The sequence below is a fragment of the Psittacula echo genome (assembly GCF_963264785.1).
Source record: "Psittacula echo genome assembly, chromosome: Z".
In the NCBI taxonomy this organism is placed as follows: Eukaryota; Metazoa; Chordata; class Aves; order Psittaciformes; family Psittacidae; genus Psittacula; species Psittacula echo.
Window position 1 is genome coordinate 16,910,385 of NC_137742.1, and position 12,400 is coordinate 16,922,784.

At 38.2% G+C, this 12,400-nt stretch overlaps 1 protein-coding gene across 1 annotated transcript; it reads right to left on the reverse strand.

Moving 5' to 3' along the window:
- SELENOP (selenoprotein P) lies at positions 1–7,987 on the reverse strand. Its single transcript, XM_080638721.1, has 5 exons — positions 7,945–7,987; positions 6,303–6,506; positions 4,223–4,435; positions 2,664–2,781; positions 1–1,780 (listed from the first exon to the last, which is right to left on the reverse strand). The coding sequence occupies exons 2-5, from the start codon at positions 6,491–6,493 to the stop codon at positions 1,181–1,183; spliced, it is 1,122 nt and encodes a 373-aa protein (XP_080494847.1). The 5' UTR covers positions 6,494–6,506; positions 7,945–7,987; the 3' UTR covers positions 1–1,180.
- Between the last annotated feature and the right edge of the window lie 4,413 nt (positions 7,988–12,400).

Sequence of the window (12,400 nt, forward strand, 5' to 3'; positions counted from 1 at the left end):
TGCTGAGTATTATTTTTATTGAAAAAACTCTTGTCAAATATTCCAAAGCCATGCATTCTGTGTATATTGAGTGCTACTTTCTTGCTCATCAGCATTCACAATAAGAAGATTCAGGTTTCAAAGGAGTAATAATTTCCCTATTAAACCATCATTAATTATCGTGGACACTTCCAGAGCAGTTTTCCTTTCTTGACTAATCTCTTCTTCGTCCAGGAATCCTTCAAACAACTGTATTTTTACTTCAACTCAGTTAATCAAAGGTTAGGAATGCTAAGCTACAGACAGAAAAGTTATGCAAGGTTAAGTGGTATATTATCAATCAATTCAGATTGATCAAATTCAGCACTGTTATAAATGAAGATAAACATTAAGCTGGGATTAAATTTGTCCTGGCTCTCCTCTTTTTGATACTGTTCTTGATTCTGCATGAAGAGTTGTTAACACTGTTTTTCATTTTAGGCATGATCTCACCAAGTTGGTTGAATTTCTAAGCTGTTATAGTAAGTATTAATGGATCCTGATACTGTATCTAAGCCACAAAAGTTAAGCATATAAATCTGTTACTTTAAAATAATGCAATTAACGCATGTATCTTATGTTTGAGATAAACAGTGGTTTTGGCATGTTGCTAAAGAGCAATCTTTTCTCATACATGTGTATCCCCAGGTTAGAAGGAAAAAAAGATTTGGAATATATTCCATTTTCTTAATAAAAAAATTATTAAAATGTCTTTTTTTGGTTATCTTCTATTCTTGATTGCAAAACATCAGATCAGGAGCCCCTAGGTCACAGTTTGTGCTCCCGTCCTCACAAATGCAAGCAGAATGTTAGAAGAGAAACAAGAAAGACAAATTAATCAAGACACCTTTCCACTGCAACTGAAAAACAAACAACAGGCCAATTAAATTCCTTGAAATTATGAAGCTTTTCACTGATGGGATTTGACAAGTATTGTGTAATTCTATGAGCACTGCTCCGAATGTCTATCTCTTTATAATATTTTAATTCTACATACCTCTCTCTAGTATAGTTTTGAACAGGGGGCAATGAAAACACATAATATGTTAATTTTTCTACTCTCACAACTCTACGAATTTAGGTATTAGGACTCCCTTGTGTTTTTTTAAGGTGGTGCTTAGTTTGTTTTTCAGGCTCAGTTTCTTGCCTTTTCCTCTCACTGTCAGGTGTCACTGGTTTCACTTGCTCCTGCTGCTGGCGACTGTCAGGCAGCAGGAAGCAGACGTCACTGTCAAGATTCAGTGATGTCTTCTGCTGACAGCTGGCCGTGTCACCTGCAGGAATTTGGAAGTGCTCCGCGACACTGTCAAGTGACAGAATTCCCTAACTCTTCAAACAAAAGGTGTCGACAATGACAGCATCAGCTACTGGAAGTCGAGTCTGATGCTATCTGCCAATTTCAACTTAACTGGTTTTTACAGGTGGTTTTCCCCTTTTTTCATAGCTTTTTATCTTGTACAGTTTCTACACCTTCTCCTGGAGGAGCAGTGTCTACCTGCTCTTGACTGCCTGTCTTACTGTGTCTGTTATGGCCAAAAACTCTATGAAACTGACCACCATGAGGATGATGTCTTTGAGTTTCAGAAGGAGCCTCATGGTTCTCTTTTTTTGAGTGACGACTGCCTTCATGATGGTGGTGGTGTCTGTTTCTGTGCAGGCTGTGGTGAGGTGAATGTTGACCAGCTGGTTTGGGTTCTATCTCCGCTAGCTTTTCGTCTGCTTTCTTCGTGGTGTTTTCACATACAACATCAGTATCAGCTTCCTGCAAAACAGAAGCTTGCATTAAATACAAAGCATTATATTTAATGAAACTAGTTGCAAAATATTAATTAGCTTAACATTTTTGCTGAAGAGAAGGCCCAGTTTTACATTATTTATGCTACTTTGCTGAAAAAAATATATGAATGTGTCAAAAAGAACCTTGTTTTACAACACCACTGATGACAAGACAGGCTCTCAGTGCAAACTTACAGGAATTTGAATTCAAGTAATTGCTAATAAACAGCAACCTTTTTCTAAGGTCTCACATCTGGCCTGCCTGAGAAAACTCCATGATGGGATCAAAAATTGTTCATATCATTGAACTTTCATGACTAGGTATGAGCATTTCTTGACAATCCTCAAAGCAGTTCTGATCTTCAGTTATATGTAAAACAATGCTATCTTTTTATAATGGTAACCTTTTATAATTTGTCACCTTGTATTATCACTTTTTTAAAGTAACTGTTATATAAAGGAATAGTAACTATTATATACTTTAGTTTGAACGTGAACTAAAAAGAACAATAACTCAAACGAGCTTCGATTTGATTCCGTATGTTTAAGGATCTACCTGCCCCCAAAATCTAGAGCAACTAATTGCCCATTAGCTGTACATAAGAGACGGATTATCCTCCAAGATTGCATTTAGACTTCTGAAAATTATTTATATTTCTATCAAGGTCAAGAACTCAGATAATCAGTGTATTAGGAATTAAATCTAATTCACTTTGAAAAATGTTTAAAAGCTCTATGTCAAGACACATGAATTGTGTAAATTCTAAATCAGGTCTTATTTTGATTAATCACACTGAAATATTTTTTTTTAACTATCAGTCAAATCCAGTTTCCTTTCCCAGTGTATATAGAATGAAATGAAATAATACCGCATAAGAGCAGTTTCCACACTTCTTTTCACAGTACGCAATTTTAATAGATTCTTCTACATAGTCAAAAGACAGGAAGGAGTAAGGCAGACCGAGATGATACACCAGACGGCCACATCTAAGGAGAGAAAGAACTTTATGATTACATATACATAAACATAAATATTTCATTGTACTTTATTTTATTCACATCAATCAGCACACATTGTACAGCCCCATGGTGAGTGCTTCTGTCCAAGGAATTTACAGGCAGAAACAGTATGTGCTTTAGGAACATTTGCCCACCCAACTGCATTGGTCAGCAGTGTGTAGCACGATTTCTGGCTGATGTAATAACTCTACTGGCAGAAGCCTCTAGTTTAGTAGCATTTAGACTAGCAAAGGCACACATTACAGATCAGTCTTGCTAATGAGGAGGGCTGTTTGCATGTTGGTACAGATCGCCGTATGTTGTTGCATCCTTACAAAGAATGCTCTATGCAACATAATGTATTTTGATTGGAATGTGCATTATGGATCATCTGCATTACTAATTTAGTGTGCATTAAGGGAACTTTTATGGTGCCTATTTGTCCCAGATCTGTACTTGAGCGTTCTGACATGCTCTTGGCTACACAACTGGTACTGTGAAAGGCAGAACTTGTGTTCAAGGGCACCTGGTGAAGTACCCCACCTGCAGTGTCAACACACAGTCCTCAAACCCTCTCTTCCTACACATGTGCAGTGCATGACTAGAACCAGCAACAGGCAAAAACTGCATTGCCAGTAAAGGCACAATAACATCATATACTCCTAGAACCATAATGGACCACAGCCATACCAGTTCATAGTGCAGGTGTACCCTATGTGTCAACAGCACAGAACCTTTCAAACGCTATGGGCCAAACATTAGCTTTGGAGTCCCTCCACAGACTCCATACAGCTGCCTTCTATTTGTCACACAACAGGAACTTCCCATACTTAGGCATACTTGCTGCTGTAACATGCAATCACTTTCTAAAGTTCATTGCAGTGCTAGTTTCATCCCACAGAATTAAGCTAATTTGTTCCATTTCATCATATTACCCAAAAGCAGTTAAGTAACTAATTCTGTATTAGAATTAACTGTGCTTCAGTATGTACAGAGAATGTTCATTACAGTAATGTAATAGTAATTAGTATGGATGTGTTAGAAGTGCAGGACTTGTCAAATAATTTCCAACACAACAAGGCTCAAAAATCAGGATTTCAATTAAAGCGCTATTACTGGTTCTGCTAAAAGGTACATGTCCCCGATGCCTATGATCAAAAAGACACTTTCTTCTGAAGTCTGAAGTTTCATCTAAAGACTAATTTTTCCATATGGCTACAAGACATTTTCAACAACTTTGGTCAAAATGGTTTCATGAGAACTCAGATAGCTCTCCTCATCTGATTCTGCTTTCACATGCATTGATGTAATGAAGTTGCCTGAAAATAAAAACCAGTGTAAGTCCAGAATTTTTGTAAATCCAGAGATTTACAAAGCATTAGTCTATAAATACACGCAAATATTTTCCTGTGTTCCCCCCTAAACAGACCTGTCATAGATGAAAAAGTCATCTTTGTTTCCATTTAATTTAGTCCAAACATCATCTTGCTGCTCATCTTGCTGGTAGACAGTAATGTATTCTGAAACGCTTTCTTGCAGTAGGTGAAATTTCCTCTGGGAATAGGACCCCTGATGATTGACAATGATATATGAGATGTTGACCAGTCCTTCATTCTCTAATTTCACTCGCAGGTCTTCCAATCTAGTGGAGAGTGTAAAGAAGCCAGACCATAAATCACTAGAGAATCATAGGATTTACCACATTCAATGGAAGTTTGCACGCTCCATCTTGCTTTTATTACAGTGAATGTTATTTTCTCCTAGTTTTAATGACAAAAATCTAACACTACAAAAACATTCTTACCATTTGCCATGACTACCAACTATGCTGTCACCAAACCAGGCTCTACAACAGCTAACATGCCCTGGGTCTGGTCCTTGGAAGTAGAATGCAGTACTAAGTAAAGCAGACATCTGTTTTCAGACTGAATTCAGTGTTATTTTTATTTCAGTTCTTTCACACTCTCCATGGTCTAATACAGTTAGTTTATCTTGAGGTCTTTATTTAAATGCTGAGGTTTTGGTCACATAATTGGCCAAAGAATGCACACTGTAAATACAGCAGGGAGGTGAATAATAAAGAAAGCAAACCTCCAGTAAAAGGCCAATAGCTCTCTCACTCATGTTGACTTAGCTATTTTCTATAATAGCCAGAAAAAAAGGATATTACAGTAACAGGGTCAAAAGGATAGCTGCAGATTATGTGCACGACCTGGCTGGCAGTTGCTAGTCTTTCCCTTTGGCATCCAATCCTAAAAATCATCTTTGGTCTATAATACAGAAAGCTGCTTTCTTGCTCTACAATGTGGTTGGGGGGTTTATTGTTTTGGTTTGTTGTCTGTTGGTTTTTGTTTTGTTTTGTTTTTTTCCTTTTAATTTCCTTTTCTTTTAATATCCTTCCTATTGAATTGCTCTAGAAAACTTAGGGGTTTGGTTTTGGGTTTTTGTTGGGTGTTTTTGGTTTTGTTTTTTTTCCCCTCAGTTTCGGGAAGTAATCCAGAGCTTGAAAGAGTCTTTAAAACCATCATTAAATATACAGAATCAAACCTAACTACCTTGAAAGCCAACCACAAAGGCCACTTTTGACTTTGATGGAGCCAGAGATTTACCACCACTTTTTTTGTATGTAGTTCTTCAAAAACTAGTAAAGACTTTTATAATATGAAGTTAGGCAGCCAAGAGGGGGAAACTAAGATGCTATTACAGTGACTAAAATGAAGCTCTGAAATGAGCATTACAAATTTTTAAACCAAAATGATTTCACAATCATTAAATGAATCCAAGATAAGGACTGTATGAAATTCCTCTTTGGGTCAGCTCAGAATTATTTTCTTGCTGCTGTTACTATCATGTAAGCTAATTACTTGCACAGAAGTAGCTTCGAGAAAATAGAGCACAAATGTCCCAGTCTTGTATGAAAATGTAACACTGATGGTTCCCTCAAATGCTTCATCTCTTTTTCAAAAGGCCAACCTTGACCTTGTCTTTTTTCTTTAATACATAGGACCTCTGAAGAGGTGAAAGCACATTAAAAGCACGTGGGCTTATGTGCCTTCCCTCCTACAGATCTCTCATGAGAAATGAGTGATCATGGATCTCTGTTTTACATGTTCTAGCCATGTCAGGGAATTATGATGTTTCTTGGCCTCAGCATCTTGGCTACATTAATCATCTGTGGGTAATTAAAGTGTGGTCTTGAGAAACTGTTTCTTTTGGTTTTCATTAAAGTCAAGTTGATCATACTTCTGTGTAAGGACAATCTGGAGAGACTATGTGTCAGTCAGGACTAAGTCAAGAGATAAAGAATCTGAGCCACTGGCACAGAACACTACTGCTGAGAGTTAACCTGGTCACTGGGTCCTACATGCCGGCTAGGATGGCAGTATTTGAGGAAGCTAGAGTTCATGGAGTCCATACGTATGTAGTTGGACACATGTTATCCTCAGATGACATTAAAACGTTGACCAGTTCGTGTTTTAACAAAAAACAGGAAAAATATTTACACTTACCTTGAAGCCTGCAGCACGCACAAGTGTCAGCTAGCTTGGAGGAGAGCCACCACTGTCACCGACCCTCTAGAATTCAGCATTGGGTTTTCCTCCCCAATATGCCATTCTGGGGGCTCCCTGCAGTACTGGCTCTCTGTCCCTCCCCCTGGGAGGAGACAGAGAGCCAGAACTAGCCCCAGCCCTGCCCACATGGCTGGGCTTTGTCTGAAAAGAGAGAAAATAAACAAAATGAGAAGAAGCTCAGGCTCTTTCCATAACAAAACACAGTGGAATGTTGGCTCCATCCAGTTAAAAAAACTAAAATAAAATAAATTCATCTTCTCTGTTTCCTGCTTGATGTCGTATCTTCTTTCTCTATTTGCAATGGAATCCCCCAACAATAATTAGGTAGTATTTTTTTATTGTTGTTGTATATAAACAGCTGAAAAGTGTTCAGAATGACTGGATTTTCTTTTAATGCTACTATTCAGACTATGCTTTTTTCCTCCTTGTAACTTTTTTCTTGACTGCTTTTAACATTTCCATGATTGGAAAGTGGCCCTACTACTTGTGTTTCAAAATCAGTTTTGCTAAGCCTGTTTATGCTACTAAGAATCTAGACTAGTTCACTCCAGATTCCAGAGTAGTTCCACTGACTTAGAAGTACTTGCATCAACAGGCTATTGTGGTGCACAGCACTACAGAACCTGGCAGAAGTTATATAGAAAAAAAAAAGCTTAAAGATTTTTACAATTCAGTCTGTGGCATTTGGGTACCATTAAGAAAAATCTCGGAAGGACTCAGGCACTAGAAACAATTTTGCAAAAACAGGAAGTGAAAACAGAGTTTCAGGATTCCTCAGATCTCACAAAATCTCCTACCGACACTTAGTGTGGATTTACAAAATATTTATGAAAATCAAAGCATACGAGAAACCCTGTAATTACCTTTTCCTTTTATTCCATTAACTAGTAATTTTGGCTTAATATGTTCATAAAAACCTCATTATTGAGAAACATATAAAATATAAAACTGCTCCCCAATATGTCCTAGGTTGTGGAGCTGCATAATTTCACCACTTTCATCAAAGTCTCACAGTAAACACAGAATGTTTTGGAAATACTGATTTCTGATAAATAACACTTGTGCTTACATCAATCTTGTTATATTTAAAAAAAAAAAAATCAAATATTTTAATAATTAATTTTTTAAAACGAGAGCCAGCTGCAGAGCCAACATCATTTGTGACATCTGTCTGTACCTAATGTTTCTTTCTTGCAGTTGTACCAAAAGCATTTTAGGTACAGGACTCTGAAGATTAAACTGCGGTCCAACAGATACCGACACAGGCAGTTTTTCACTCTTTCCGCACATCTGGAGATCTGCCCACCTTTACACCCCTTATAAACACACGAAACTCCTGTGACACCTTGAGATCCTTCTATGCCTTTATGGCCTTCTGCAGCACTGGCATAGAGCACCCAGCAACAGCTGTCTCACCCCGTGAGTGAAATTCTGGATTATACTTCCCTTCACGTTTCAACTCTCTAGTTGGTTTCCAATGGGAATTTCAACAGTCAGCCCTTTCAGCCAAAGCAACAAGCAGACACGCTGCCAGACCTTAAGTCATGGAGTTATTTCACACCAAAAAGAGCACACTTACCCGCTCCTCCTCCCCCTCCTCTGCAGCTCTGCTTAACGCTGCTGCAGAAGAAAACTGTGCGAGGAGAAGGGCTGTGGTATTTATACTGCTCTTGTTTATCTCACTTTGCAGATGCGGTTCAAAGTTCAGGGAGCTCATTCTGCATGACCTTGCAAGCAAAGCAAACCCCTTTAGCAAAGCAGCCAAAATACTTCCCAGTTAACTAATTCCATGTGGAAACGGTTCTGTTGCAGAACAGCAAGATATTTTTAATACAAGGACTTTGAATATCAGTGTATGTATTTTGTTGGTCTCCCCAGCCAGCAGGAGTTAGTGGTACAGTCAGAGGAGGGGCGTGGGCCAAGGACTCATTACTTCCCTAACACAGTGGTAACCACAGTGAGGGGGGAAGGTACTTTTCCATTTATAGAAATGCTGAGCTAGCAGGTTTTTTCTCATGTTCTTTATCTGGTATTTGCCTTACAGAATGGCACGCTCTGTCTGAGGGCATGTGCAGTACAGAGCTCCTTTTGCCCAGCTGCTCTTGATTATGTCACTCAGCCTTAAAACTGGTTTCTATAGAACCTGTCAGTTTAACAACTTTGGTTGAAGCTTAGAGCCTGGATCTTCAGCCATTGAAATCAGTGTAGCTACATGAAAGTCATGAAGCTCTACCAACTGGCAACAGCCACTTAACTCTGTATTACTCTGTCATGATTTCTTAACACCCCCATCACTGAGGTCTGTGCAGACATTCAGGTTAAACTGTTTCCTTATTCTCCTTCCTCAGAGAATTGTTTATGCATGGAGTGTTTTATTTTGGCAGCAGTTTGCTTGAGTTTCATTTCCTTCAATGTACATGTTATGTGTGTTTATAGAAAAATAAATGTGTGCTCAGAGTTTAAGGTGGTGAGATTTATATTGCTTAGTTCTATGGCCTGAGACTGTCTCCTGCACAGATGAGCTTTATGCTTCTGGTTGGGTGTGTGAAATGGAACTGCGACGTTGGGGGTTTTCCTCTAGGAGTCCTATGCTCAAGTCAGTGAAAGGAAGGAAGAAAGATCTGAAGTTTTATTCAGTAGTCTTGGAGAACATGTTGCAGAAAACAGACATCAGAATGGGACTGAATTTTTTTAAAGGGTAGAATGTGCTCATATTCCTGATATTGTTAGGGAAACACATCCTTATATTCTTTGCCAGGTTGGGAACAAGCCCTCATAAATATGATGATGTCCTTTACTATTACAATGGTAGACTATTTGGTGGGCCTCCTGCCTCAAGATAGGGTGTTGATTTTCAGTGTCAATGAAGGTCTGCAAGTCTGGCTGGAAGTATTTGGTATGCATCATATCTGTCAATTCCTAAATAAGCACTGACAAAGCCAAAAAGAAATGAAGCAGGTACCGATCCATTAATAGCGTGAGGAATAAAGTGCAGCTCAGTAGTGATCTACATATTGTCTCTTGCCAATTGCTGCAACACAGATGGAGATACTACCAAATGCAGAGCAAGAGTACACTCCCATTTCTTTTTTCAGCTTTGTGGAGAGGGGTGTGCACAAGACTTGGTAAGTGCTGAGCCTACAAGCTATATCTAATAGCTAAGGGCTGCTGAGACTAGCAGCTCACAAGCACTGAAGAATAAAGTGTCCAGAGGGAGTAAACTGAGCTGAAAAAGCTAACTTAAAACCAGCTACCTTGCTATGGAAAGCACATTGAGGATGGAAATGTACAGTGGTCACTACTGAGAAGCTGGTATTTCCTCCCATGTAGTATGCAGAGACGCCTGCAGACCCTTGGTTCCCGTAGAGAGAGATGAGAAGCAGCTGCTGTTAGCAATTATCACTGTGCTGATAGATACTATTTATTGTATTATTTATTATTACTTTATCTTTACTATAACTTTTATAATATTAAGGAGAGCTTAACTACATCCATAGTGATAAGCCATAAGCATCTTGCTTTATAACATTCACTTTACCTTAGATCACTGTTCTGCTTCAAGATTCATTGAGGGAAAAAAGTTCCTTTGTCTTAAAGCAAATATTAGGGAATTTTATAATGTTGGCTGTGGGTGTAGATAGATCTAATTCAGCAGTTCTGGAAATTCATTAACTCTAAATAGGTTTAAACTTCTGTCTGATGCATTACCCCTTCTGACTGGAAAAAAATCCCCTTTTTTGTTTTACAAACAGTAGAATAAAGTGTTAACAATTGTTAATTACAGATTACTTTTAAAATTGTCTGACCATTCCAGTTCTTATATTAACCCCTCTTAGATTTGTAGGCCTCTGTAGCACTTTGTTCATAGCTTCTAAATGAATTGTTGTCTTAAATCTTAATTTTGCTTTCCACTGCAAGTATATTCTTTGTTGCTGAGTATGTTCCAATCTCACTGCAGGAGGCAGTTATGAACTCTAATATGGACAAGTCCCCAATTTAAAACAATAATATTTATAATTATCATCTTGTTTCTACTCACTTTCTTATCTGGGAGGAGTAATGGTCCTGGTGGAAATAACAGCCCCTTTCCCATCTTACTGAACATAAATGATCCCCCTTTTTGACATGTTACAAACTGTTCAAAGCATCACAGCACAGAAATATCAGTGACCTTGGAAATCAACTGATGTTTGTAATTTCTGTTATATAGATTGGAAATGTATACATTTCTTTAAAAAGAAATCAAATGGATATGGAATTATGAGGCTGTCAGTAACTGTATGCTGGTAATGTCTGCTGGAGCGATTTGCAACATTTGCAGTTAATGAGAGGACAGAGATCCAGCTTGAATTTTATCATAAGACATTAGAACTTCAGCATCTGTTTTGCTCTTGTGACTGTCACAAACAGGGAATTCAAAGTCCAGTGGCAGATCTTAAGTCTCTACTGATTCTCCTCATGTCTCCTCATTTTATAACAGTGTCACTGAGTCAACTCAGTGGAGCTACTCATGCTTTATTGTGGAATAAACTGCAACAAGAGCAGGCTGTGGAGGTTTACTTTAATGCCTACATAAGCAAGTTTCCACTTGTTTTTGAGGCCTTAAGCTCTTGATAAATGCTGTAAATAAAAGTGTAATTTGAGTGAAGACCAAGAAGATACATTAAAGTAAATACAGCAAAATAATCAGAACCAAAAGTTCATTAGTTAAAGTAACTCCAGAAGGAAGGATCATGGTGCAATATTGGTCTCGTGCTCCCATCATGTGAGATCTGGGGTAGCGTGAGATAACTAAATGCATACTTCTCTGAATTCAAAGGAAGCAACAAAAGCTGACATCCTCTGATACAAGCCTGGGGATTCTTTCAGTGAATGAAGGAATAGCTGATACATGCAATTATCTGCTTAAAAACAATATGAGACTTAATGGAGTTCTGTTCTATTACATAAACATTTTGTTTTTCTGTTGGGAAATTCCATCATAATAATGAAGTGTCTTTCTCTCTTTAAACCAATCTGAAGCACACTGTAATTAGCAAGGGAAATATGGGGTTTTATCAGACGTGTCTTAAATCATAATCACTACACAGATTACAAATGCAGTCTGACCCTAGTTGCTGAACACCTACGTGTATTCTGAGTTCCTTATTGTCTCTGTTTATTCCTTGCATTTATCCTGCAATCATTCTATCTGCCTGTAAGTTCTCCATGTCACCTCAGTGGGCCTAAAACCAATGGTCCTCTTATCATTTGAAGGAAGGACAAATTAGCTGATGATACCCAACAGATGGTTAAGAAGATCATAGCTGTACAATACCTTCTGTATTTTTGTATTTTTCAGTGTATTTAGTTACTACTTGGCAATCCTGTGACCTACAGAAGAAAACTGAAAATTCCCTCAGTTTGGTGTGATTCTGCTTAGGCTCCTAGTGTTGGGGATAGTAAATCAGGAAGAAATAAATGTAACCATGCAATACCTAAAGCAGGGTATCTCTACAGGTCTCCTATATGCATCTCATACCCCCCACAATGATCAGTGATCCCTCCTACAGGAATAATACAGTTGCACCAGGAATCCAGCAGGCAGCTTCAGGCTTTCCAATATGGTGCCTTGAGTCAATGCATAACTAAAGTGATTAAGGATCTGGACCAATGAATACAAAGTAAATTAAACAAAACCTTGGGTTTTTTTCTGTATTCTCTTTACATTAACAGAGCATGTCTTCAAGAGAGTGTAACTATTACCATAACTTCAGCAATACCTACAATTCGCATTAAAGTCTTTATATCAAATAACTCTCTTAAGAAAATGGGAATGAAAATGATTCATCAGCTAAATCCACAGCAGTTCATTCCAGGTGACTAGAAACACTTCTCACCAGAAATACCTGTACAAGCAAGTTCTTGTTAATGACTGGTAACAGGTCATGCAAGCATAGTTCACTGCACTGAACCCTACCCGTGGAATGGAAGTCACAACAGCACAGTACATGGGATTCAGTGACAATATGCAGTGAACCTTACAGGAAGTTCAT